This window comes from Syngnathus scovelli, chromosome 19 (assembly GCF_024217435.2).
Source record: "Syngnathus scovelli strain Florida chromosome 19, RoL_Ssco_1.2, whole genome shotgun sequence".
Lineage (NCBI taxonomy): Eukaryota > Metazoa > Chordata > Actinopteri > Syngnathiformes > Syngnathidae > Syngnathus > Syngnathus scovelli.
Window position 1 is genome coordinate 6,939,488 of NC_090865.1, and position 27,096 is coordinate 6,966,583.

Here is a 27,096-nt window from a genome sequence, read left to right on the forward strand (position 1 = left end):
GATTTTAGTTATTGATCTGACTCCAAATTGCGATCAACACTTAACACATAAATTGCTATGTCCTAATCCACACACTGGCGCACCTAACAATTTTGCGAGTTCGTTCTGTCAAAGAGAAGACCAGTAGATCAATCAGACCAAATTTACCAATTGTTTATTCCTGACAAAGCGCACTAATACAGGCCTGGGTCCCGGGTCCCTCACACTAAAACTCGTGCGTTTTTGTGACCACCAAAAGACGACACATTCTTCCGGGTTGCCCAGTTTTAAAGAAACACAATATGAATATTAAATCATGCAAAATATTGTGAGATGATTGGTCGATGGCCATCTCCTCCCCGCGTCGGCGCTATCGCTGAGGTCAGGTGGTTGGATTTCCCCGCGAAGCCGGGCCACATAGACGTGCTGTTGTTCTCGTTCCTCGACGACCTTGAGATGTTCTCGTCCGGTACTCCCTGTCTGGGCCTATACACAACACTTCAACGAAAACAAGTTCATGCAGTTTGCCTGCACATTCTTCGCCACCCACCAATCCACACAAGCACTCCAATACTAGATATTATATTAATATGATTATAAGTTTAACACAACCTTAAAAATATGTTTGCAAACTGCCGAAAGCACATTTCCCTTTAGACCCCAAGTTTTGAGGGATGACACTCCCACGTGGGATGGTTGAGACACACCGCTTAGATTTCCATTCCAATGCTTCAATTAGTTTTAGTCAATTTATTACTTCCCAATTATAGCATTTTAGCTCAATAACTCCCAGGTCATGTGACCTTTAGACCTCAAATGTGAGGAACGACACTCCCCAATTGGCCTGGTTGAGATACACCTCTTAGATTTTCATTCCAATGTTTTAAATATTTTTGATGATTTTATTACTTCTTAATATTAGCATTTTACCTCAATAGCTCCCAGGTTATGTGACCTTTTGATCCCAAATTTTGAGGGATGACACTCCCACACGATCTGGTTGAGATACACCTCTCATATTTTAATTCCAATGCCTCAAATATTTTTAATGAATTTATTAGCATAAATATTTATTCTTCTTTTCCTTCGCTCTCTTTTAGCGCAACGCCTAGAATGAGGGCACACTTGTTAAAGAGCGCCTGGCTTGACCACGAGAAAACGAGAGAGGGCTAGCTTGATTGCAGTCATTAGACCAATTACACCACTCTCGCAAGCCTAATTTTCCTTCACGAACCTCCGGATGAAATTCAGCTATGTCAACATTAACCATGCTGGTATTTACTATTCACTACTATTTCCCTATTTGCGCAGACCTCGACGTACCACATAACCAAGTTCAAGTTCAAGTTTACTTTATTGTCAAAAATTCTATGTAACAGGGTTAGCACAGAAGTTTGAAATTGCGTTTGACCAGTCTCCAATGTGCAGTTTAACTAAGAACATTTAAATAAGACATTGACATAATGTCAAGTCAGTTATACTGTAATACTACTGATTCTAATACTACTACTACTAGTACTACTACTGTGTATTAGGGTAAAGAGGCACGACAGTTGATTTCAAAATAGAAACGTCTGAAAGAAATATAGTCACGGTCACAAAACTAAAGTTATTTTTATAACAGGTCAGACAAAGGCCATGGAATATATTTATCATATAACGTCTGAAAGAAATATTGATAGTTAAGGCAACAAAATTAAAGTTATTTTAAGGGTTCAGACTGAGGCCCTGGAATATATTTAGAATGCTTGCAGGCACTTTCTTTTCAAAATAACTTCTTAAAAAGTATGATCAATCTACTACAACAGATCTTCAGAAATACTTTTCCGTTGATTTGATACAAAATAAATGTGTCTTACATTATACATGTGAGCGTAACAATATGACACATTCAAGATACAAAAAGTCCGGTCCACACTCAATGAACAATTGAATGTGTGCTCTGTAATGCGCTGCAGGTCCTACATGTCATAGAAATCAATATGATCTCCTGATTTGTATTTGTCTTCCAGCAGCAGCTTCATCAGCTTAGCACATGAGGTCTCACATGCGAGCAGCTGACTTTCATCAAACATGTCGGCAAACGCCTTTCTCAAGCTCATTTCCCCCGTTCTGGTCCTGGCTACTAACTGCATGTCTGTGTCCAATGGACCTGGTTAAACACAAAAGAGCGAAGACAAAATGTAATCAACAATAACATAGTAGCAGAATATTGGCATTTGAGATGGCATGCTTTGGGCATAGGTTTTATTTGCATCTTGCATATAAAATGAAACAAACAAACGAAAAACATGAGTTCTCAGTCACAACATCGAGGAGAAAAAAAATGATTATCCTACAAGCCCGATATAAACAATCCTCCTCCACTCCAAACTGTTCACGTGTAATAATTTTTATATTGTTTATTGCAATTCAAATGAATCTTTGCTTGTGTTTGTTAACAAATACACATAAAGAGGACCTTCAAAAAAATCTCTGTTGTAATATTGAGGAAAAAAAATCAATTGAGTATTTCTCAACCCCCATCAGCCCCATAAACATAAATATAACCAAGCATCCCACCTGGAGCATAGTTGAGCACACGCAGGTCTGGCTCCTCTTCTGCCAGAACCTTGAACATCATATCCCGGGCCGCCTTGCCAGTACAGTACAGCACCCAAGAGGAGAACGGCTTCAGCGCGCACAGTGAGGAGATGTTGATCACGCAGCGGCACAAACCTGATTGCTTTGGAAAGGCTTGCAGCATGCGGGCAGTGAGACACAAAGCAGAGCTAACATTGAAAGATAGGTAGGAGTCCACCTCGGCCATGCTGGTAAAGCTTTTGGAGAATCGGGACACGTCACCTAGAGCCGCTGAGCAGACAGAATGAGGCAATTAGCTACACTGAATATTTAAGATGGTGACAAGATCATTAGAAACACAACACACAATACTAATCTTACCAGCGTTGTTAACGAGTATAACATGGTCTATGTCCGGCGAAAAAGACTCTTTCGCGGTCTGGACGACCCTCTCTGGCGCTTCCATCTGGGAGAGATCCAAAACCACGCATCGAACCTCCAATTCCGACTCGGCCAACTCTGTCTTGAGAGTCTGCAGCTCGTCACCAGATCTGGCTACCAGGACGAACACCGATCCGGGCTTCACCACCCGCGCCATCTCCTTTGCAAGCGCCCGACCAAAACCTTTGGACGCCCCGGTGATGATGCACAATGCTCGGCCAAGATGCTCCATTAGCGCAACGTGACGAATACAAGGATGAAAGAGGTAGAACTAAACGATTTCTGCCAGCTGTCAGCTCGTCACGCTTATTTGCGACTGTTCTTCTTGTGTTCAATAGGCGTGGCTAGCTGTCACTTGCTCTATCGCCATCTATCGGTTTCACGCTACTTTGACATGGCTCATTTTCTAACATCGCATGAAATAAACTTTTACATTTGTGGTCACGCCAAAATACACAAACACGCACGCACGCACACACACAAAGTAGTAGTAGTAGTAAGTCAGAGGCAGGCACACAGTGGAGGACTGGTTAGCTACGGACATTTTTTAGGGCTCAAAAGTAGGACGTCTGGTCACCCTCGGCCAGAGGTCGCCAACCCGCGGCTCCAGAACCGCATGCGGCTCTTTAGCACGCCCCTTGCGGCTCCCTGGAGCTCTTGCAAAAATACGTGAAAATGGAAAAACATGTTGTTGTTTTTGTTTTGTTTTGTTTTTTAGATATAGTTTTCAGATGGTAATCATGCGACAAACATTCTTATGCTGTAGAAAATGTATGTACTTGCAAATATATTAAAAATACCGAACTTCAGAATGGCGCAAAATTGCGTCATAGCAAGCAACACAGCACAGGCGAGTTGAAAACAACCAGGTGTGTGAGTGACGGGCCATGGATTCAAAAGGCAAAAAGAGAAAGTTTGCTGATGAGACCAGAGGGTTTAAGAAAGAATGGACTCAACTATTTGCTTTCATTGCCAATGCTGAAGAATTGCCTGAATGTTTGATTTGCAATGAGAAGTTGTCAAATATAACGGGAAGAGCAATTTGGCAGAGATGGAACCAAGTCACACATGTGCAAGTCTCAAGTAAGTCTCAAGTCTTAACCTTCAAGTCTCAAGTAAGTCCCAAGTCATTTTTTTTTCTTGGGCAAGTCAAGTCCTTAAATAGGTCAAGTCAAATCCAAGTCAAGTCCTTAAATAGGTCAAGTCAAGTCTAAGTCAAGTCAGTTATTGCAATTTTACCCGCAGCATCTGATCTTAGTAGTGAAAAGACAAGATATCAGTAACTTTAAGTAACCAACAATGTGTCTAATCTGTTTAAAAAATATGACAATAACTTGGATTTGCACTGTGATTACTGATATTCAGTAAAATACACCATGGAATCAAACAAAAAAGAAATTACCTCATACAATGATTGACAACTCAATCTAAACAAATGAACGTCTGCCGACTGTCTGACACATTTGAGTTGCAAATATGAAAAAATAATCTGAAAAAATTCTGAAAGCAGAAACACATTAAAGAGCATTACAAACATTTTATGTTTCATCTGTAACATCGGCAGACACCAGAGCTCTATAAACTTCAAACGGACAAAGTTGTCTGGCTGTCTGAAATGTTTCTGTTGCATATCTTGCACTGTGCTGTCCGTCTTTTGCCGTGACAAAGGTAATTTCGATAGCCAAAGGTACCGCTCCCGCTGACATGTTTGCGCATGTCTGATATAAAGGGGCGTGATTCTCTAATAAACACGTTCGGTAGGTAGAGAGGGCACGACTGATTGATTGACAGAGTAGTGATCCAATCATGGCACCGCCATTCTCAGCCTGCGCTCCTATCGTGTTATCGATATTATTTTTTGAAATGTAACATTAATTTTATATTCAAACTGAAAACAAAGTAAATAACACTGAAGTCATTCAGGTCATCGTGTCTCAAGTCAAGTCAAGTCCCGAGTCTTTAACTTCCAAGTCCAAGTCGAGTCTCAAGTTTTTTCTTTTTTTGTCACGTCAAGTCACAAGTCATCAAAACAGCGACTCGAGTCGACTCGAATCCAAGTCACAGTGACACGAGTCCCCATCTCTGTAAATGTCCATCGTGACAGAGGCTGCTGCCATCGATCCCACAGTGTTACGCGACATGTATCGTAACCTAAACCAAAAGCAAGCGTTTGTCTGCTACAAGGTCAGAGATTGGTATATAAAACGTGTGTAGCTCAAAGCCAATTGAGCAGTTCTTCTACCACATCAACGGTGGCGCCGGGACCGGCAAATCGCATCTGATCAAATGTATCCACGCAGAGGCTACCAAAATACCACAGAGGTTACCACGACTGGCTGAGGAGGCCGACATTTCCAAGCAAACGGTTGTTCTCGCAGCTTTCACTGGCACGGCGGCATTCAACATTTCTGGGACAACTTTGCATTGTCTACTCAAACTGCCGAGAAGTCTCAAACCCCCGTGCCACGCACGGCCTGGGCAATAAACTGGACAAAGTCAGAGCCGATCGCCGAAATACTCATCACCGATGAGATTTCCATGGTGTCAAAAGACCTCTTTGCCTACGTGAATGCCAGGTTGAAACATAAAGGAATCAATTTACGTTTTGGTGGCATGTCTGTTCTTGCTGTTGGAGATTTCTTTCAGCTCCCTCCTGAGAGAGAGTCCAAACCTCGGTGCGTGTACGATCCCACGCGGCTGGACCACTGGCGTGACAACTTCAAAACGATCACACTCAGCGACATCATGAGGCAGAAAGATGATGTCGCTCGCCTTTGCTGAACTGCTGAACCGACTCCGCATCCAAAAAAAGTCTGATGAACTGGACAGAGCTCTCCTTGCGACGAGGTACACTTCCCCAGAACTGTGTCCAAAGCATATTCTGCATGTTTTTGCCACCAATGAACCGGTGGGTGGCCATAACTCCGCAATGCAGAATCTGCTTCGTAAGGACATTGTGCAAATTGACGCAGATGACTACAAAAAAGACAAAGGAACTGGCAGAATGGAAAGGCAAGGCAAGCTTCCCCTGTGCAAGGCGCTAACAATGAGCTCCCGGACTCAATCAAAGTGGCCTGCGGTGCTCGAGTTATGATCACTCACAATATTGATGTTCAAGCAGGTCTGTGCAATGGGATGTTTGCAAAAGTCTTCAAATTGGTGAACTATCCAAATGAAGCATGTGTCCAGAAACTTGGGTTTATTAAATAAACCGGAATTGACCTTATTTCAACAAGAAATCAAACCAGAAGTGACCTAAATAGAACATTTGCTCTAACTTTTACAATTTTTGCCCGATTAAACCCGTTTCAACTTTTGAACTCCAAACGGAACCTCTTGAACCTGTAGTTTTCGTTTTGTTCCAAATTTAAAAAAATGTTGGTACAATATTTTTCAAATTCCCGTTCATGGTCTTCGCCTTCACATTTTTGAGTTCTTTTTCTAGTTTATACCATTTGGTCCTTGCAAAAGTTCAAAAGCATTAAAAACTAAACGCAACTGAAAAGATTTCTTTTTTTTAATTCTATTGACATAATTCCATTTTACACTTTAATCGTCAAAATGAATTTTTATTTTGAATTTATAACATATTTAATATCTAATATCATGTTTGACAGTGTTTATAACGTTTGTAACATCTACCAAAAATGCAATCACATCAAGTGCATCCATCTTGGCTCTGAAAACGGCGACTCTCGAAGGCCCGCCGAGAAGACTCGTATCGTGATCGACAGGGAACCTACAAATTATTCTTTTTATGTCTCTTTCGTGGGTTTAAAAATAGAAGTTGAAACCATTATGTCCAAATATTTGTTTTTTTTTTTTTAAGTATGCCTCGATGATAACGCCGATCATAACGGATAGACATCATTTCGGAAGTCAGAAACTCATCGAACAGACGCACAACAATTCACCAACGCCGATTTAAAGATGATGTAAAACCGTCAAAAACAGGTAGGGAAAAATTTTAGACCCAAATAACTTCAATGAAGAAACGTTTTCGCATTATTAACTTTTCTGAAACTTATTGGAACATGCACAAACTTGAGGACACAATTACAATTCGGGACGGAAAAACTCAACTGAAAGCTAAAATGTTTAATTTAGTTTTCATTTCCAGATGTTTAATGAGGAATTGCAGCCAGATCTAAATGAAGATTAAAGTATGAACAAGTCATGCAAACTGGATTTTGAGGAGAATCATGCAGGAGAACATGAAAAATGGAATAGTTACATGTTTCTCATAAAACAATGAATAACCTTTTTTTTTCTTTCTTTTGCAGATTCCGAATGCACACTTGGTGGAACCTTGGTGCCACCTGCCTGATCGAGTGATGTAAGTAACAAATGTGTATCATGTTTCTATCGTCAACATTTCTGCATCCTAACGTACGTGTTTTTCTGTAGCCTTGGACAGGTGTCCAATTACATACCACCACCAGGATGTTACCCGCTGACTCCGATTTCACCACCAACACCCCAAAAAGCACGGTAAATCCTCAGTTTCTGCAAAATGTATTCCTTTGAATGCACACACGATGGTGGTGACATGCTTGTGCTTTTGATTTTCCAGCTGGACAAAAGAACCCCAGACTCCGTCCAAGCCCTATATAAAAAAAAAACACTGAACGCGTTCATGTTATTTATGGAGCCAGCGGCCTTTTGTCAAAGCTCAACTTGAAAATTCAAGCGGAGAGCGAAAAGACAGCGCATCCGTTAATAAAATCTTGGGGCAGATGGTAAGTACGATGCGCAAGCATTCACGCGCGCATGTTTTTTTTGTTGTTGTTGTTTTTTTGACACTTTCTGATTAAATCCTCAGTGGAAGTCGCTCACGCAGGACCAACGGCAAAAGTACTTTAATGAATCGGATCGGCTCAACCAGATCCATGCCAGCTTGCATCCGGATTGGTCCTGTCGAGATAACTATGTGAGTTAGAATCCATCGGAACAATTAAAAAAAAAAAAAAGTGTTTTTGTGTGAAATGACATCATTTTGTGTTTTGGGCAGGGTCAAAAGAAAAAGAGAATGTGGTCCACATTCACGCGCGCATGTTTTTTTTTTTTTTTTACACTTTCTCATTAAGTCCTCAGTGGAAGTCGCTCACGCAGGACGAGCAGTTAAAGTACTTCAATGAATCGGCTCGGCTAAACCAGATCCACGCCAGCTTGCACCCAGATTGGTCCTGTCGGGATAACTGTGAGTTAGAATCCATCTGAATTTAAAAATAAATAAATAAATAAATAAAAAGTGTTTTTGTGTGAATTGACATGATTTTGTTTTTTTGTGCAGGGTCAAAAGAAAAAGAGTGTGGTGCAATGCTAAAAAATCTGAACACACCAATGTCCAACCCCATGGTTCTTTAATGGGCAATAATAATACAGGTACGTCTTGGAAAATGTTTCTTTAAATTTTTTGAACTGATCATCTCACCGAGGGTGTCAATCCAAACTGAGCATTCTATTTTGTGAAGGAAGACTCGCAGTGAATCTCATCTCGGGAGTGACTGGCATTTTTGTGTTTGCAGTGCATGTACCAGACATCCCCGCACCGGCGCCCCCCTCTGTCACTTTCAGCGACTTTGCGGCACTCAAAGCGGACCTGACTGGCCACTTGGCGGTGCCGAGGCAGCCCTTCTTACCGTATACAAGCATTTGGCAGGCAGGGCCAAATGAGGACCCTGGCTGCACCATCAGTCAGGGTTTTGACTTGCCTCCATCTTCATCCTCATGCATCGACCTGACAACCTCCGGCCTATTTGAGGAGTTGGAGGAGCTCGACATGTCCACTAGCTCCTTCTGGGCTTCACCCTGGTCAAGCTATAGCTTGCATGAGGACGAGGACAACCTGACCTCCAACTTATATAAGGAGTTGGCCGAAGTGACCTCGGACTGCTTTTCAGGTTCACCCTCAGAAACTAGCAGCCTTCCTGAGGATGAGGAGGATCTGACCTCTGCCCTTTTCAGGCAGCTGGTAGCATTGGAGGCGGTTAAGGCGTCCTCAGCCTCCTGTTTATCTTCCTACCTCATTTAGGGCCTGTAAACAGACACAATGAATTGATTATTTTTATGAATGTTTCGATATACATGATACAATTCTTATTTTTATTTGTTTCTATTACATATATTACATACTTATAATCTATTAATTTTTTCCTTTTCCAAATTTTTTTTAATGACCTTTTGAATCTAACTTTATTCGTAATATTTTACGATTGTAATTTACTATTGCTTTACAAAAGTTGTTTTATCCGTTTGATGTATTTTTAAAATGAATTTTATTCTGTGTGAATTTTCTTTAAACGCAAATGCACTTGATTTTAAGACACTAAATGCGAACTGTACATTTCAAATTTTTATCGATTAGAACACTGTTATAAAAATTGGACCTTGTTATCTATTTTCAAAAAATTTTTGTCAAACCTTTTTTAACACGCAGGCACATTAAGACTTGACGGTAGATGATCAACATATGTCACATTTGATGGAGACACGATCCCAACCTGCGGACGCAGAAGATCAGTGTCTGGCGGCGTTACAAATTTTGTCGTAAACTTTACGTAACGTAACGTAATCATTCTTTTTCTAGTTTATACCATTTGGTCCTTGCATAACCTAAAAAGCATTGAAAAGTAAACACAATTAAAAATATTTCGTTTCTTTAAATTTTACTGACACAATTCCATTTTACACTTCAATTTAATCCCCAAAATGTGGCGACCTGTCAACCAGATTTAACATTTCTAGCGTTACTGACACTAAAAAAAAAACACCCATCAAAAGATGTTTAAAGAGTGCCATGAATTTATATTTTGGATTTATAACATATTAAATATCTAATATCATGTTTGACACTGTAAAATCTTGGGGTAGATGTTAAGTACGACGCGCAAGCATTCACGCGCGCATGTTTTTTTGTTGTTGTTTTTTTTTTTTTAACCTTTCTCATTAAATCCTCAGTGGAAGTCGCTCACGCAGGACCAACAGGAAAAGTACTTTAATGAATCGGATCGGCTCAACCAGATCCATGCCAGCTTGCACCCGGATTGGTCCTGTCGAGATAACTATGTAAGTTAGAATCCATCGGAACAATTTAAAAAAAAAAGTGTTTTTGTGTGAAATGACATGATTTTGTGTTTTGTGCAGGGTCAAAAGAAAAAGAGAGTGTGGTGCAGTACCAAGAATTCCGAACGCACCAGTAATGTCCAACCGCATGCTTCTTTGATGGGCAATAATAATACAGGTACGTCTCAGAATGTTTCTTTGAATATTTTAAACTGATCACATGACAGAGCGTGTCAATCCAAACTGAGCATTCTGTTTAGACTCGCAGTGAATCTCATCTCGGGAGTGACTGGCAGTTTTGTGTTTGTCGCGCGTGTACCTGACATCCCCGCACCGGCACCCCTCTCTGTCGCTTTCAGCCACTTTGAGGCACCCAAAGCGGACCTGACTGGCCACTTGGCGGTGCCGAGGCAGCCGTCCTTGCCAAATACGAGCATTTGGCGGCAGGCTGGGCCTAATGAAGACCCTGGCTGCACCGTCGCTCGGGGTTTTGAGTTGCCTCCGTCTTCGTCCTCATCCTCGTGCATCGGCAGCCTGTATGAGAACGACCTGACGACCTCCGGCCTTTTTAAGGAGTTGGAGGAGCTGGAGATGTCCACGAGCTGCTTCTGGGATTCAGCCTTGTGTAGCAGTAGCTTGCATGAGGACGAGGACGACCTGACCTCCGGCCTGTTTAAGGAGTTGGCCGAGGTGACCTCGGACTGCTTTTCGAGTCCACCCTCAGGGACCAGCAGCCTTCATGAGGACGAGGAGGATAATCTGACCTCTGCCCTTTTTAGGCAGCTGGTCGCTTTGGAGGCAGCTGAGGCGTCCTCAGCCTCCTTTTTGTCTTCCTAGCTCATTTAGGGCGTGGAAACAGAGACAGTATGAATTGATTCTTTTTATGAATGTTTTGATATCCATGATAGATTTCTTCTTTTTATCTGCTTCTATATAATCTATGAACTGTTCCCTTTTAACTCTTTTAATGACCGATTGGTCTAACTTTATTCTTAATATTTCACAATTGCAATTTACAATTGCTTTACAAAAGTTGTTTTATCTGTTTGATCTATTTTTAAAACGAATTTTATTCGGTGTAAATGTCACTTAAATGCACTTGATTTTAAGATAACAAATGCGAACTGTACATTTTAAATTTTTATTGATTAAAACACTTGTAAAAATGACCTTGTCATCTATTTTCAAAAAATGTTGGTCAAACTTTTTTTAACATGCAGGCACGTTACGACTTGACGGTCGATGATCAACATATTGTCACGGTCGGGTGGAGCATGGAGCAGGACGACCAAGTGCAGCTTGGACCAGGGTTTATTGAAGCAACTCAAAAGGCAAACTGACATGACTTAACAAACAATAACTTGACTGACCGGGACGTGAAACAAGAAGACAGCAGGACATGACGGCATCAAGACAGTACGACAACACCGAACGACAGCAACCAAAACCAAAACCAATTATCCGACAGGGAGTGAGGGGCAGACAGGACTTTTATACACGACAGGTAACGAGAGGCAGGTGGGAACAATCACACTGATCATGGGCACACAGGAGGGGAGGGGCGAGCACACAGACAGAAACCAAGACAACAGACACATAGTGGAGCAGTTGGGGACGAGACGTGACACATATGTCACATTTGACGGGGACACGAACCTAACCTGCGGCCGCAGAAGGGGGGGGTTCACAACCTTTTCTCCAGAACATCGAATCATTGTACTCATGTTTTTCATACATCATTACCCTTAAATTTCAACATAATCGATTCCTTATAAAGGTAGTATAGGAGTGAACTTATCAAAATACTTTACCTACAATTGTTCACAGATCATATTCATATAAAATATGCAAGAAACCTAGGTGATTCCTAACCAAATGTTTCTAACTTATTGACATTGTTTTTAAACATTTGAAATGTTCAAAGATATTGATGTATATTGCAATGAAACTTTCAAACTTGTCCAGACACAATTTGTACTGTACCATTTTCATGGGTTCTTTTTAAACTACGATGCATTTTCACCAAGTATATTTTTTCGGAATTTTTCATTTTATACTTGGTGTATACATTTGATATTTTCACTGCTTCCATTTTCAGGACATTGATCTGTTTACAAGCAGGGCAGTGGCATCGCAATCAGGTCTGTCAACAGAAAGTGCTACTTTGGAATCTGCTGCTTTTACTGCCAATTCAAATGTTGTCAAGAAGAACTTACTGTCAAGTGGACCTCACTCTTGTGAGGTTAAACTGCGGTTCCCCCACTTGATAAGGAGGCTTGCTTCGAATATTCGAATGGAATTCACTCAAATGTACAAGATTCGGACTTCTTTTCTTTCTTTCTTTTATTTTTCAGAGTTGTCCAATCCACATAGGTGAAAAACCTTTAAACACAACCAGAAATAGGTGGTCAAATATAACCCAAAATCAAATACTTAATTTTTTATCTATCAGGCAGGCACCAACTTCAATATAAGTAGAAAATACTCATATTCAAAGTACCCAAAATAAACGAAATACATACATTATATTTACAAATACATTTTTTAAAGCACTTTTCCCAGACAAGTGTAAATACACGCACACAAATCGATTACTTCTAGCTCAAATACCTTTTAAACGCACCACGTTATTAACTGCATTTTTACCCGAATAATATTGAAATGACAATATTCTATCTTAAAGTTTTCACATGATTAATCACAAACACATTTTAACTTATTCATCACATTATTGGTCCATTTTTCTGCAAAACATGCAAATGTCCAAAAGCTCACCGGCTCCTTCTTCTGTCTTTGTAAGCCTTTGTCCTGCAGTCTCTTTTCCTCACATCCAGCTTTTCCCTTTGTTACACACACTGCTTGCTCCTCAATGTCCTGTATGTGAGTGCCTCCAAACCACACTGATTTTTCCAACATCTCCACCTGGTTTAGTGTACAGAGCTCTATAACGGCGTCCGGAGGGGAGTAGTTCAAACAGGCTGCAACCTGGGTGCGAAGGGTCTGTTGAGATGTTACTTGCACGTTTCCTGGTCCTGTCCAGGACCTGTTTGAACTACTCCCCTCCGGAGGCCGTTATAGAGCTCTGTACACTAAAACCAGCAGACACAGAGACAGCTTCTTCCCCCAGGCTGTCGCTCTGATGAACTCACACCACTCTTAGAGTCTCAGAGTCATTACTGTGCAATAACATCCCGCTTTCCACACCTTTTTTGTCTACACTGTTTGTACTATGTGTACTCTCTGCATCCATTGCAGCCTGGTCATCCTAGTGAGGGACCCTCCCATCTGTGGTCTCTTCTCAAGGTTTCTCATTTCCCCTAGCTGGAGTTTTGAGTTTTTCCTTGCCCTCCTGGGAGTTTAAGATCAGTTTAAGATCAGGGGATGTTTGAGAATATCTTTCGTTTTTCACATGTCCTGAGTGTTGTTGTTAGTCACCTAAATGTTGAACAGAGGCTGTGATTTACCGAAGTCAAATTCCTTGTTTGGCACGCTCAAACATGGCGAATAAAAAACTCTTGAATCTTGAATCTTGAATCTTAATCAGCTGCCTCCAGGCAGGAAGACACACCCTAACCTGAGGCAGCTCAGCCAGTAAGGGGGGTGCGGCCTGCAGCTCAAATCAACACTTACTTTATAGAGAAAACGTAAGTCTCAATTACACATATGGCATTCATTTGTTTGTTTTCAACTTTGTTTTACCCATGACTAAAATATGAAAAAAACTTGTTTGCATGGCTCTATCGAGATAATTATTTGAAGGCCAAGACCTAGACGTGATTGTAACATATTGCAATAATGTATTTATGCATGTCATAAATGCTAGTACATGTGTAATCACCATCATAAATATAGTCCATTAATCTGTCACACATTTGGAACCTTGGATACCAAATATGTAAATATTCATGCTATCTGTTTTGTGTTATAGGTTTGTCACACTGGCTGCCAAACAGCCAACAAACCCTGTTCAAGTACTCCCTATTCAAGAACAGATACTTTTGCATGGAGCCTGGAACAACAGTGAACATTTCAAAACTGGCAGATCCTGAAACAGTCCACAAGGACCATACGTACATTAAACCACCTTCACCAGTTCAACTTGATAGGTCAGGCACTGGACCTTGTCCAATTACATCCACCCCTGTAAAAGGCAGGCCTATGAATGCAGGGGATGGATGATGAGCTGATGCCCCCCCCATCCCTGCAACCTCACAACATAATCTAGCTCAGTGGTCGGCAAATAGGGGCCTGCGGGCCAAATCTATTCTGTCTGGCCAGCGAAATGATGTTAATATGATGTACCGTAATTTCCGGACTATAAGTCGCGCTTTTTTTCATAGTTTGGGTGGGGGGGCGACTTATACTCAGGAGCAGGTCTGTGCAATGGGATGTTTGCAAAAGTCTTCAAATTGGTGAACTATCCAAATGAAGCATGTGTCCAGAAACTTGGGTTTATTAAATAAACCGGAATTGACCTTATTTCAACAAGAAATCAAACCAGAAGTGACCTAAATAGAACATTTGCTCTAACTTTTACAATTTTTGCCCGATTAAACCCGTTTCAACTTTTGAACTCCAAACGGAACCTCTTGAACCTGTAGTTTTCGTTTTGTTCCAAATTTAAAAAAATGTTGGTACAATATTTTTCAAATTCCCGTTCATGGTCTTCGCCTTCACATTTTTGAGTTCTTTTTCTAGTTTATACCATTTGGTCCTTGCAAAAGTTCAAAAGCATTAAAAACTAAACGCAACTGAAAAGATTTCTTTTTTTTAATTCTATTGACATAATTCCATTTTACACTTTAATCGTCAAAATGAATTTTTATTTTGAATTTATAACATATTTAATATCTAATATCATGTTTGACAGTGTTTATAACGTTTGTAACATCTACCAAAAATGCAATCACATCAAGTGCATCCATCTTGGCTCTGAAAACGGCGACTCTCGAAGGCCCGCCGAGAAGACTCGTATCGTGATCGACAGGGAACCTACAAATTATTCTTTTTATGTCTCTTTCGTGGGTTTAAAAATAGAAGTTGAAACCATTATGTCCAAATATTTGTTTTTTTTTTTTTAAGTATGCCTCGATGATAACGCCGATCATAACGGATAGACATCATTTCGGAAGTCAGAAACTCATCGAACAGACGCACAACAATTCACCAACGCCGATTTAAAGATGATGTAAAACCGTCAAAAACAGGTAGGGAAAAATTTTAGACCCAAATAACTTCAATGAAGAAACGTTTTCGCATTATTAACTTTTCTGAAACTTATTGGAACATGCACAAACTTGAGGACACAATTACAATTCGGGACGGAAAAACTCAACTGAAAGCTAAAATGTTTAATTTAGTTTTCATTTCCAGATGTTTAATGAGGAATTGCAGCCAGATCTAAATGAAGATTAAAGTATGAACAAGTCATGCAAACTGGATTTTGAGGAGAATCATGCAGGAGAACATGAAAAATGGAATAGTTACATGTTTCTCATAAAACAATGAATAACCTTTTTTTTTCTTTCTTTTGCAGATTCCGAATGCACACTTGGTGGAACCTTGGTGCCACCTGCCTGATCGAGTGATGTAAGTAACAAATGTGTATCATGTTTCTATCGTCAACATTTCTGCATCCTAACGTACGTGTTTTTCTGTAGCCTTGGACAGGTGTCCAATTACATACCACCACCAGGATGTTACCCGCTGACTCCGATTTCACCACCAACACCCCAAAAAGCACGGTAAATCCTCAGTTTCTGCAAAATGTATTCCTTTGAATGCACACACGATGGTGGTGACATGCTTGTGCTTTTGATTTTCCAGCTGGACAAAAGAACCCCAGACTCCGTCCAAGCCCTATATAAAAAAAAAACACTGAACGCGTTCATGTTATTTATGGAGCCAGCGGCCTTTTGTCAAAGCTCAACTTGAAAATTCAAGCGGAGAGCGAAAAGACAGCGCATCCGTTAATAAAATCTTGGGGCAGATGGTAAGTACGATGCGCAAGCATTCACGCGCGCATGTTTTTTTTGTTGTTGTTGTTTTTTTGACACTTTCTGATTAAATCCTCAGTGGAAGTCGCTCACGCAGGACCAACGGCAAAAGTACTTTAATGAATCGGATCGGCTCAACCAGATCCATGCCAGCTTGCATCCGGATTGGTCCTGTCGAGATAACTATGTGAGTTAGAATCCATCGGAACAATTAAAAAAAAAAAAAAGTGTTTTTGTGTGAAATGACATCATTTTGTGTTTTGGGCAGGGTCAAAAGAAAAAGAGAATGTGGTCCACATTCACGCGCGCATGTTTTTTTTTTTTTTTTACACTTTCTCATTAAGTCCTCAGTGGAAGTCGCTCACGCAGGACGAGCAGTTAAAGTACTTCAATGAATCGGCTCGGCTAAACCAGATCCACGCCAGCTTGCACCCAGATTGGTCCTGTCGGGATAACTGTGAGTTAGAATCCATCTGAATTTAAAAATAAATAAATAAATAAATAAAAAGTGTTTTTGTGTGAATTGACATGATTTTGTTTTTTTGTGCAGGGTCAAAAGAAAAAGAGTGTGGTGCAATGCTAAAAAATCTGAACACACCAATGTCCAACCCCATGGTTCTTTAATGGGCAATAATAATACAGGTACGTCTTGGAAAATGTTTCTTTAAATTTTTTGAACTGATCATCTCACCGAGGGTGTCAATCCAAACTGAGCATTCTATTTTGTGAAGGAAGACTCGCAGTGAATCTCATCTCGGGAGTGACTGGCATTTTTGTGTTTGCAGTGCATGTACCAGACATCCCCGCACCGGCGCCCCCCTCTGTCACTTTCAGCGACTTTGCGGCACTCAAAGCGGACCTGACTGGCCACTTGGCGGTGCCGAGGCAGCCCTTCTTACCGTATACAAGCATTTGGCAGGCAGGGCCAAATGAGGACCCTGGCTGCACCATCAGTCAGGGTTTTGACTTGCCTCCATCTTCATCCTCATGCATCGACCTGACAACCTCCGGCCTATTTGAGGAGTTGGAGGAGCTCGACATGTCCACTAGCTCCTTCTGGGCTTCACCCTGGTCAAGCTATAGCTTGCATGAGGACGAGGACAACCTGACCTCCAACTTATATAAGGAGTTGGCCGAAGTGACCTCGGACTGCTTTTCAGGTTCACCCTCAGAAACTAGCAGCCTTCCTGAGGATGAGGAGGATCTGACCTCTGCCCTTTTCAGGCAGCTGGTAGCATTGGAGGCGGTTAAGGCGTCCTCAGCCTCCTGTTTATCTTCCTACCTCATTTAGGGCCTGTAAACAGACACAATGAATTGATTATTTTTATGAATGTTTCGATATACATGATACAATTCTTATTTTTATTTGTTTCTATTACATATATTACATACTTATAATCTATTAATTTTTTCCTTTTCCAAATTTTTTTTAATGACCTTTTGAATCTAACTTTATTCGTAATATTTTACGATTGTAATTTACTATTGCTTTACAAAAGTTGTTTTATCCGTTTGATGTATTTTTAAAATGAATTTTATTCTGTGTGAATTTTCTTTAAACGCAAATGCACTTGATTTTAAGACACTAAATGCGAACTGTACATTTCAAATTTTTATCGATTAGAACACTGTTATAAAAATTGGACCTTGTTATCTATTTTCAAAAAATTTTTGTCAAACCTTTTTTAACACGCAGGCACATTAAGACTTGACGGTAGATGATCAACATATGTCACATTTGATGGAGACACGATCCCAACCTGCGGACGCAGAAGATCAGTGTCTGGCGGCGTTACAAATTTTGTCGTAAACTTTACGTAACGTAACGTAATCATTCTTTTTCTAGTTTATACCATTTGGTCCTTGCATAACCTAAAAAGCATTGAAAAGTAAACACAATTAAAAATATTTCGTTTCTTTAAATTTTACTGACACAATTCCATTTTACACTTCAATTTAATCCCCAAAATGTGGCGACCTGTCAACCAGATTTAACATTTCTAGCGTTACTGACACTAAAAAAAAAACACCCATCAAAAGATGTTTAAAGAGTGCCATGAATTTATATTTTGGATTTATAACATATTAAATATCTAATATCATGTTTGACACTGTAAAATCTTGGGGTAGATGTTAAGTACGACGCGCAAGCATTCACGCGCGCATGTTTTTTTGTTGTTGTTTTTTTTTTTTTAACCTTTCTCATTAAATCCTCAGTGGAAGTCGCTCACGCAGGACCAACAGGAAAAGTACTTTAATGAATCGGATCGGCTCAACCAGATCCATGCCAGCTTGCACCCGGATTGGTCCTGTCGAGATAACTATGTAAGTTAGAATCCATCGGAACAATTTAAAAAAAAAAGTGTTTTTGTGTGAAATGACATGATTTTGTGTTTTGTGCAGGGTCAAAAGAAAAAGAGAGTGTGGTGCAGTACCAAGAATTCCGAACGCACCAGTAATGTCCAACCGCATGCTTCTTTGATGGGCAATAATAATACAGGTACGTCTCAGAATGTTTCTTTGAATATTTTAAACTGATCACATGACAGAGCGTGTCAATCCAAACTGAGCATTCTGTTTAGACTCGCAGTGAATCTCATCTCGGGAGTGACTGGCAGTTTTGTGTTTGTCGCGCGTGTACCTGACATCCCCGCACCGGCACCCCTCTCTGTCGCTTTCAGCCACTTTGAGGCACCCAAAGCGGACCTGACTGGCCACTTGGCGGTGCCGAGGCAGCCGTCCTTGCCAAATACGAGCATTTGGCGGCAGGCTGGGCCTAATGAAGACCCTGGCTGCACCGTCGCTCGGGGTTTTGAGTTGCCTCCGTCTTCGTCCTCATCCTCGTGCATCGGCAGCCTGTATGAGAACGACCTGACGACCTCCGGCCTTTTTAAGGAGTTGGAGGAGCTGGAGATGTCCACGAGCTGCTTCTGGGATTCAGCCTTGTGTAGCAGTAGCTTGCATGAGGACGAGGACGACCTGACCTCCGGCCTGTTTAAGGAGTTGGCCGAGGTGACCTCGGACTGCTTTTCGAGTCCACCCTCAGGGACCAGCAGCCTTCATGAGGACGAGGAGGATAATCTGACCTCTGCCCTTTTTAGGCAGCTGGTCGCTTTGGAGGCAGCTGAGGCGTCCTCAGCCTCCTTTTTGTCTTCCTAGCTCATTTAGGGCGTGGAAACAGAGACAGTATGAATTGATTCTTTTTATGAATGTTTTGATATCCATGATAGATTTCTTCTTTTTATCTGCTTCTATATAATCTATGAACTGTTCCCTTTTAACTCTTTTAATGACCGATTGGTCTAACTTTATTCTTAATATTTCACAATTGCAATTTACAATTGCTTTACAAAAGTTGTTTTATCTGTTTGATCTATTTTTAAAACGAATTTTATTCGGTGTAAATGTCACTTAAATGCACTTGATTTTAAGATAACAAATGCGAACTGTACATTTTAAATTTTTATTGATTAAAACACTTGTAAAAATGACCTTGTCATCTATTTTCAAAAAATGTTGGTCAAACTTTTTTTAACATGCAGGCACGTTACGACTTGACGGTCGATGATCAACATATTGTCACGGTCGGGTGGAGCATGGAGCAGGACGACCAAGTGCAGCTTGGACCAGGGTTTATTGAAGCAACTCAAAAGGCAAACTGACATGACTTAACAAACAATAACTTGACTGACCGGGACGTGAAACAAGAAGACAGCAGGACATGACGGCATCAAGACAGTACGACAACACCGAACGACAGCAACCAAAACCAAAACCAATTATCCGACAGGGAGTGAGGGGCAGACAGGACTTTTATACACGACAGGTAACGAGAGGCAGGTGGGAACAATCACACTGATCATGGGCACACAGGAGGGGAGGGGCGAGCACACAGACAGAAACCAAGACAACAGACACATAGTGGAGCAGTTGGGGACGAGACGTGACACATATGTCACATTTGACGGGGACACGAACCTAACCTGCGGCCGCAGAAGGGGGGGGTTCACAACCTTTTCTCCAGAACATCGAATCATTGTACTCATGTTTTTCATACATCATTACCCTTAAATTTCAACATAATCGATTCCTTATAAAGGTAGTATAGGAGTGAACTTATCAAAATACTTTACCTACAATTGTTCACAGATCATATTCATATAAAATATGCAAGAAACCTAGGTGATTCCTAACCAAATGTTTCTAACTTATTGACATTGTTTTTAAACATTTGAAATGTTCAAAGATATTGATGTATATTGCAATGAAACTTTCAAACTTGTCCAGACACAATTTGTACTGTACCATTTTCATGGGTTCTTTTTAAACTACGATGCATTTTCACCAAGTATATTTTTTCGGAATTTTTCATTTTATACTTGGTGTATACATTTGATATTTTCACTGCTTCCATTTTCAGGACATTGATCTGTTTACAAGCAGGGCAGTGGCATCGCAATCAGGTCTGTCAACAGAAAGTGCTACTTTGGAATCTGCTGCTTTTACTGCCAATTCAAATGTTGTCAAGAAGAACTTACTGTCAAGTGGACCTCACTCTTGTGAGGTTAAACTGCGGTTCCCCCACTTGATAAGGAGGCTTGCTTCGAATATTCGAATGGAATTCACTCAAATGTACAAGATTCGGACTTCTTTTCTTTCTTTCTTTTATTTTTCAGAGTTGTCCAATCCACATAGGTGAAAAACCTTTAAACACAACCAGAAATAGGTGGTCAAATATAACCCAAAATCAAATACTTAATTTTTTATCTATCAGGCAGGCACCAACTTCAATATAAGTAGAAAATACTCATATTCAAAGTACCCAAAATAAACGAAATACATACATTATATTTACAAATACATTTTTTAAAGCACTTTTCCCAGACAAGTGTAAATACACGCACACAAATCGATTACTTCTAGCTCAAATACCTTTTAAACGCACCACGTTATTAACTGCATTTTTACCCGAATAATATTGAAATGACAATATTCTATCTTAAAGTTTTCACATGATTAATCACAAACACATTTTAACTTATTCATCACATTATTGGTCCATTTTTCTGCAAAACATGCAAATGTCCAAAAGCTCACCGGCTCCTTCTTCTGTCTTTGTAAGCCTTTGTCCTGCAGTCTCTTTTCCTCACATCCAGCTTTTCCCTTTGTTACACACACTGCTTGCTCCTCAATGTCCTGTATGTGAGTGCCTCCAAACCACACTGATTTTTCCAACATCTCCACCTGGTTTAGTGTACAGAGCTCTATAACGGCGTCCGGAGGGGAGTAGTTCAAACAGGCTGCAACCTGGGTGCGAAGGGTCTGTTGAGATGTTACTTGCACGTTTCCTGGTCCTGTCCAGGACCTGTTTGAACTACTCCCCTCCGGAGGCCGTTATAGAGCTCTGTACACTAAAACCAGCAGACACAGAGACAGCTTCTTCCCCCAGGCTGTCGCTCTGATGAACTCACACCACTCTTAGAGTCTCAGAGTCATTACTGTGCAATAACATCCCGCTTTCCACACCTTTTTTGTCTACACTGTTTGTACTATGTGTACTCTCTGCATCCATTGCAGCCTGGTCATCCTAGTGAGGGACCCTCCCATCTGTGGTCTCTTCTCAAGGTTTCTCATTTCCCCTAGCTGGAGTTTTGAGTTTTTCCTTGCCCTCCTGGGAGTTTAAGATCAGTTTAAGATCAGGGGATGTTTGAGAATATCTTTCGTTTTTCACATGTCCTGAGTGTTGTTGTTAGTCACCTAAATGTTGAACAGAGGCTGTGATTTACCGAAGTCAAATTCCTTGTTTGGCACGCTCAAACATGGCGAATAAAAAACTCTTGAATCTTGAATCTTGAATCTTAATCAGCTGCCTCCAGGCAGGAAGACACACCCTAACCTGAGGCAGCTCAGCCAGTAAGGGGGGTGCGGCCTGCAGCTCAAATCAACACTTACTTTATAGAGAAAACGTAAGTCTCAATTACACATATGGCATTCATTTGTTTGTTTTCAACTTTGTTTTACCCATGACTAAAATATGAAAAAAACTTGTTTGCATGGCTCTATCGAGATAATTATTTGAAGGCCAAGACCTAGACGTGATTGTAACATATTGCAATAATGTATTTATGCATGTCATAAATGCTAGTACATGTGTAATCACCATCATAAATATAGTCCATTAATCTGTCACACATTTGGAACCTTGGATACCAAATATGTAAATATTCATGCTATCTGTTTTGTGTTATAGGTTTGTCACACTGGCTGCCAAACAGCCAACAAACCCTGTTCAAGTACTCCCTATTCAAGAACAGATACTTTTGCATGGAGCCTGGAACAACAGTGAACATTTCAAAACTGGCAGATCCTGAAACAGTCCACAAGGACCATACGTACATTAAACCACCTTCACCAGTTCAACTTGATAGGTCAGGCACTGGACCTTGTCCAATTACATCCACCCCTGTAAAAGGCAGGCCTATGAATGCAGGGGATGGATGATGAGCTGATGCCCCCCCCATCCCTGCAACCTCACAACATAATCTAGCTCAGTGGTCGGCAAATAGGGGCCTGCGGGCCAAATCTATTCTGTCTGGCCAGCGAAATGATGTTAATATGATGTACCGTAATTTCCGGACTATAAGTCGCGCTTTTTTTCATAGTTTGGGTGGGGGGGCGACTTATACTCAGGAGCAGGTCTGTGCAATGGGATGTTTGCAAAAGTCTTCAAATTGGTGAACTATCCAAATGAAGCATGTGTCCAGAAACTTGGGTTTATTAAATAAACCGGAATTGACCTTATTTCAACAAGAAATCAAACCAGAAGTGACCTAAATAGAACATTTGCTCTAACTTTTACAATTTTTGCCCGATTAAACCCGTTTCAACTTTTGAACTCCAAACGGAACCTCTTGAACCTGTAGTTTTCGTTTTGTTCCAAATTTAAAAAAATGTTGGTACAATATTTTTCAAATTCCCGTTCATGGTCTTCGCCTTCACATTTTTGAGTTCTTTTTCTAGTTTATACCATTTGGTCCTTGCAAAAGTTCAAAAGCATTAAAAACTAAACGCAACTGAAAAGATTTCTTTTTTTTAATTCTATTGACATAATTCCATTTTACACTTTAATCGTCAAAATGAATTTTTATTTTGAATTTATAACATATTTAATATCTAATATCATGTTTGACAGTGTTTATAACGTTTGTAACATCTACCAAAAATGCAATCACATCAAGTGCATCCATCTTGGCTCTGAAAACGGCGACTCTCGAAGGCCCGCCGAGAAGACTCGTATCGTGATCGACAGGGAACCTACAAATTATTCTTTTTATGTCTCTTTCGTGGGTTTAAAAATAGAAGTTGAAACCATTATGTCCAAATATTTGTTTTTTTTTTTTTAAGTATGCCTCGATGATAACGCCGATCATAACGGATAGACATCATTTCGGAAGTCAGAAACTCATCGAACAGACGCACAACAATTCACCAACGCCGATTTAAAGATGATGTAAAACCGTCAAAAACAGGTAGGGAAAAATTTTAGACCCAAATAACTTCAATGAAGAAACGTTTTCGCATTATTAACTTTTCTGAAACTTATTGGAACATGCACAAACTTGAGGACACAATTACAATTCGGGACGGAAAAACTCAACTGAAAGCTAAAATGTTTAATTTAGTTTTCATTTCCAGATGTTTAATGAGGAATTGCAGCCAGATCTAAATGAAGATTAAAGTATGAACAAGTCATGCAAACTGGATTTTGAGGAGAATCATGCAGGAGAACATGAAAAATGGAATAGTTACATGTTTCTCATAAAACAATGAATAACCTTTTTTTTTCTTTCTTTTGCAGATTCCGAATGCACACTTGGTGGAACCTTGGTGCCACCTGCCTGATCGAGTGATGTAAGTAACAAATGTGTATCATGTTTCTATCGTCAACATTTCTGCATCCTAACGTACGTGTTTTTCTGTAGCCTTGGACAGGTGTCCAATTACATACCACCACCAGGATGTTACCCGCTGACTCCGATTTCACCACCAACACCCCAAAAAGCACGGTAAATCCTCAGTTTCTGCAAAATGTATTCCTTTGAATGCACACACGATGGTGGTGACATGCTTGTGCTTTTGATTTTCCAGCTGGACAAAAGAACCCCAGACTCCGTCCAAGCCCTATATAAAAAAAAAACACTGAACGCGTTCATGTTATTTATGGAGCCAGCGGCCTTTTGTCAAAGCTCAACTTGAAAATTCAAGCGGAGAGCGAAAAGACAGCGCATCCGTTAATAAAATCTTGGGGCAGATGGTAAGTACGATGCGCAAGCATTCACGCGCGCATGTTTTTTTTGTTGTTGTTGTTTTTTTGACACTTTCTGATTAAATCCTCAGTGGAAGTCGCTCACGCAGGACCAACGGCAAAAGTACTTTAATGAATCGGATCGGCTCAACCAGATCCATGCCAGCTTGCATCCGGATTGGTCCTGTCGAGATAACTATGTGAGTTAGAATCCATCGGAACAATTAAAAAAAAAAAAAAGTGTTTTTGTGTGAAATGACATCATTTTGTGTTTTGGGCAGGGTCAAAAGAAAAAGAGAATGTGGTCCACATTCACGCGCGCATGTTTTTTTTTTTTTTTTTACACTTTCTCATTAAGTCCTCAGTGGAAGTCCCTCACGCAGGACGAGCAGTTAAAGTACTTCAATGAATCGGCTCGGCTAAACCAGATCCACGCCAGCTTGCACCCAGATTGGTCCTGTCGGGATAACTGTGAGTTAGAATCCATCTGAATTTAAAAATAAATAAATAAATAAATAAAAAGTGTTTTTGTGTGAATTGACATGATTTTGTTTTTTTGTGCAGGGTCAAAAGAAAAAGAGTGTGGTGCAATGCTAAAAAATCTGAACACACCAATGTCCAACCCCATGGTTCTTTAATGGGCAATAATAATACAGGTACGTCTTGGAAAATGTTTCTTTAAATTTTTTGAACTGATCATCTCACCGAGGGTGTCAATCCAAACTGAGCATTCTATTTTGTGAAGGAAGACTCGCAGTGAATCTCATCTCGGGAGTGACTGGCATTTTTGTGTTTGCAGTGCATGTACCAGACATCCCCGCACCGGCGCCCCCCTCTGTCACTTTCAGCGACTTTGCGGCACTCAAAGCGGACCTGACTGGCCACTTGGCGGTGCCGAGGCAGCCCTTCTTACCGTATACAAGCATTTGGCAGGCAGGGCCAAATGAGGACCCTGGCTGCACCATCAGTCAGGGTTTTGACTTGCCTCCATCTTCATCCTCATGCATCGACCTGACAACCTCCGGCCTATTTGAGGAGTTGGAGGAGCTCGACATGTCCACTAGCTCCTTCTGGGCTTCACCCTGGTCAAGCTATAGCTTGCATGAGGACGAGGACAACCTGACCTCCAACTTATATAAGGAGTTGGCCGAAGTGACCTCGGACTGCTTTTCAGGTTCACCCTCAGAAACTAGCAGCCTTCCTGAGGATGAGGAGGATCTGACCTCTGCCCTTTTCAGGCAGCTGGTAGCATTGGAGGCGGTTAAGGCGTCCTCAGCCTCCTGTTTATCTTCCTACCTCATTTAGGGCCTGTAAACAGACACAATGAATTGATTATTTTTATGAATGTTTCGATATACATGATACAATTCTTATTTTTATTTGTTTCTATTACATATATTACATACTTATAATCTATTAATTTTTTCCTTTTCCAAATTTTTTTTAATGACCTTTTGAATCTAACTTTATTCGTAATATTTTACGATTGTAATTTACAATTGCTTTACAAAAGTTGTTTTATCCGTTTGATGTATTTTTAAAATGAATTTTATTCTGTGTGAATTTTCTTTAAACGCAAATGCACTTGATTTTAAGACACTAAATGCGAACTGTACATTTCAAATTTTTATCGATTAGAACACTGTTATAAAAATTGGACCTTGTTATCTATTTTCAAAAAATTTTTGTCAAACCTTTTTTAACACGCAGGCACATTAAGACTTGACGGTAGATGATCAACATATGTCACATTTGATGGAGACACGATCCCAACCTGCGGACGCAGAAGATCAGTGTCTGGCGGCGTTACAAATTTTGTCGTAAACTTTACGTAACGTAACGTAATCATTCTTTTTCTAGTTTATACCATTTGGTCCTTGCATAACCTAAAAAGCATTGAAAAGTAAACGCAATTAAAAATATTTCGTTTCTTTAAATTTTACTGACACAATTCCATTTTACACTTCAATTTAATCCCCAAAATGTGGCGACCTGTCAACCAGATTTAACATTTCTAGCGTTACTGACACTAAAAAAAAAACACCCATCAAAAGATGTTTAAAGAGTGCCATGAATTTATATTTTGGATTTATAACATATTAAATATCTAATATCATGTTTGACAGTGTAAAATCTTGGGGTAGATGTTAAGTACGACGCGCAAGCATTCACGCGCGCATGTTTTTTTGTTGTTGTGTTTTTTTTTTAACCTTTCTCATTAAATCCTCAGTGGAAGTCGCTCACGCAGGACCAACAGGAAAAGTACTTTAATGAATCGGATCGGCTCAACCAGATCCATGCCAGCTTGCACCCGGATTGGTCCTGTCGAGATAACTATGTGAGTTAGAATCCATCGGAACAATTTAAAAAAAAAAGTGTTTTTGTGTGAAATGACATGATTTTGTGTTTTGTGCAGGGTCAAAAGAAAAAGAGAGTGTGGTGCAGTACCAAGAATTCCGAACGCACCAGTAATGTCCAACCGCATGCTTCTTTGATGGGCAATAATAATACAGGTACGTCTCAGAATGTTTCTTTGAATATTTTAAACTGATCACATGACAGAGCGTGTCAATCCAAACTGAGCATTCTGTTTAGACTCGCAGTGAATCTCATCTCGGGAGTGACTGGCAGTTTTGTGTTTGTCGCGCGTGTACCTGACATCCCCGCACCGGCACCCCTCTCTGTCGCTTTCAGCCACTTTGAGGCACCCAAAGCGGACCTGACTGGCCACTTGGCGGTGCCGAGGCA

The 27,096-nt window shown here is 40.5% G+C and overlaps 1 protein-coding gene and 6 long non-coding RNA genes across 7 annotated transcripts; 6 read left to right on the forward strand and 1 right to left on the reverse strand.

Moving 5' to 3' along the window:
- Positions 1-1,314: 1,314 nt before the first annotated feature.
- LOC125987455 (sepiapterin reductase) lies at positions 1,315-3,334 on the reverse strand. Its single transcript, XM_049751864.2, has 3 exons — positions 2,923-3,334; positions 2,542-2,832; positions 1,315-2,131 (listed from the first exon to the last, which is right to left on the reverse strand). The coding sequence occupies exons 1-3, from the start codon at positions 3,212-3,214 to the stop codon at positions 1,941-1,943; spliced, it is 774 nt and encodes a 257-aa protein (XP_049607821.1). The 5' UTR covers positions 3,215-3,334; the 3' UTR covers positions 1,315-1,940.
- A 3,463-nt stretch (positions 3,335-6,797) lies between these two features.
- LOC125987485 (uncharacterized) lies at positions 6,798-7,731 on the forward strand. The gene is made up of 4 exons (XR_007488016.2): positions 6,798-6,936; positions 7,266-7,318; positions 7,390-7,473; positions 7,556-7,731. It is a non-coding gene; the product is annotated as an uncharacterized lncRNA (long non-coding RNA).
- Positions 7,732-7,809: 78 nt separating this feature from the next.
- On the forward strand, positions 7,810-9,591 carry LOC137839734 (uncharacterized). Its single transcript, XR_011085878.1, has 3 exons — positions 7,810-8,182; positions 8,276-8,367; positions 8,511-9,591. It is a non-coding gene; the product is annotated as an uncharacterized lncRNA (long non-coding RNA).
- Positions 9,592-15,115: 5,524 nt separating this feature from the next.
- Positions 15,116-16,049, forward strand: LOC125987486 (uncharacterized). Its single transcript, XR_007488017.2, has 4 exons — positions 15,116-15,254; positions 15,584-15,636; positions 15,708-15,791; positions 15,874-16,049. It is a non-coding gene; the product is annotated as an uncharacterized lncRNA (long non-coding RNA).
- Positions 16,050-16,127: 78 nt separating this feature from the next.
- On the forward strand, positions 16,128-17,909 carry LOC125987461 (uncharacterized). The gene is made up of 3 exons (XR_011085879.1): positions 16,128-16,500; positions 16,594-16,685; positions 16,829-17,909. It is a non-coding gene; the product is annotated as an uncharacterized lncRNA (long non-coding RNA).
- Positions 17,910-23,433: 5,524 nt separating this feature from the next.
- LOC125987487 (uncharacterized) lies at positions 23,434-24,367 on the forward strand. Its single transcript, XR_007488018.2, has 4 exons — positions 23,434-23,572; positions 23,902-23,954; positions 24,026-24,109; positions 24,192-24,367. It is a non-coding gene; the product is annotated as an uncharacterized lncRNA (long non-coding RNA).
- A 78-nt stretch (positions 24,368-24,445) lies between these two features.
- On the forward strand, positions 24,446-26,678 carry LOC125987462 (uncharacterized). Its single transcript, XR_011085872.1, has 3 exons — positions 24,446-24,819; positions 24,913-25,004; positions 25,148-26,678. It is a non-coding gene; the product is annotated as an uncharacterized lncRNA (long non-coding RNA).
- Positions 26,679-27,096: the final 418 nt, after the last annotated feature.

Bases quoted from the DNA above. Each gene is read 5' to 3' on its own strand.
- LOC125987455 (XM_049751864.2), bottom strand. From the start codon at position 3,214: ATGGAGCATCTTGGCCGAGCATTGTGCATCATCACCGGGGCGTCCAAA. The intron at 2,833-2,922 runs GTAAGATTAGTA...CTGTCTGCTCAG, and splicing joins TATACTCGTTAACAACGCTG to CGGCTCTAGGTGACGTGTCC. The intron at 2,132-2,541 runs GTGGGATGCTTG...GTGTTTAACCAG, and splicing joins TGTGCTCAACTATGCTCCAG to GTCCATTGGACACAGACATG.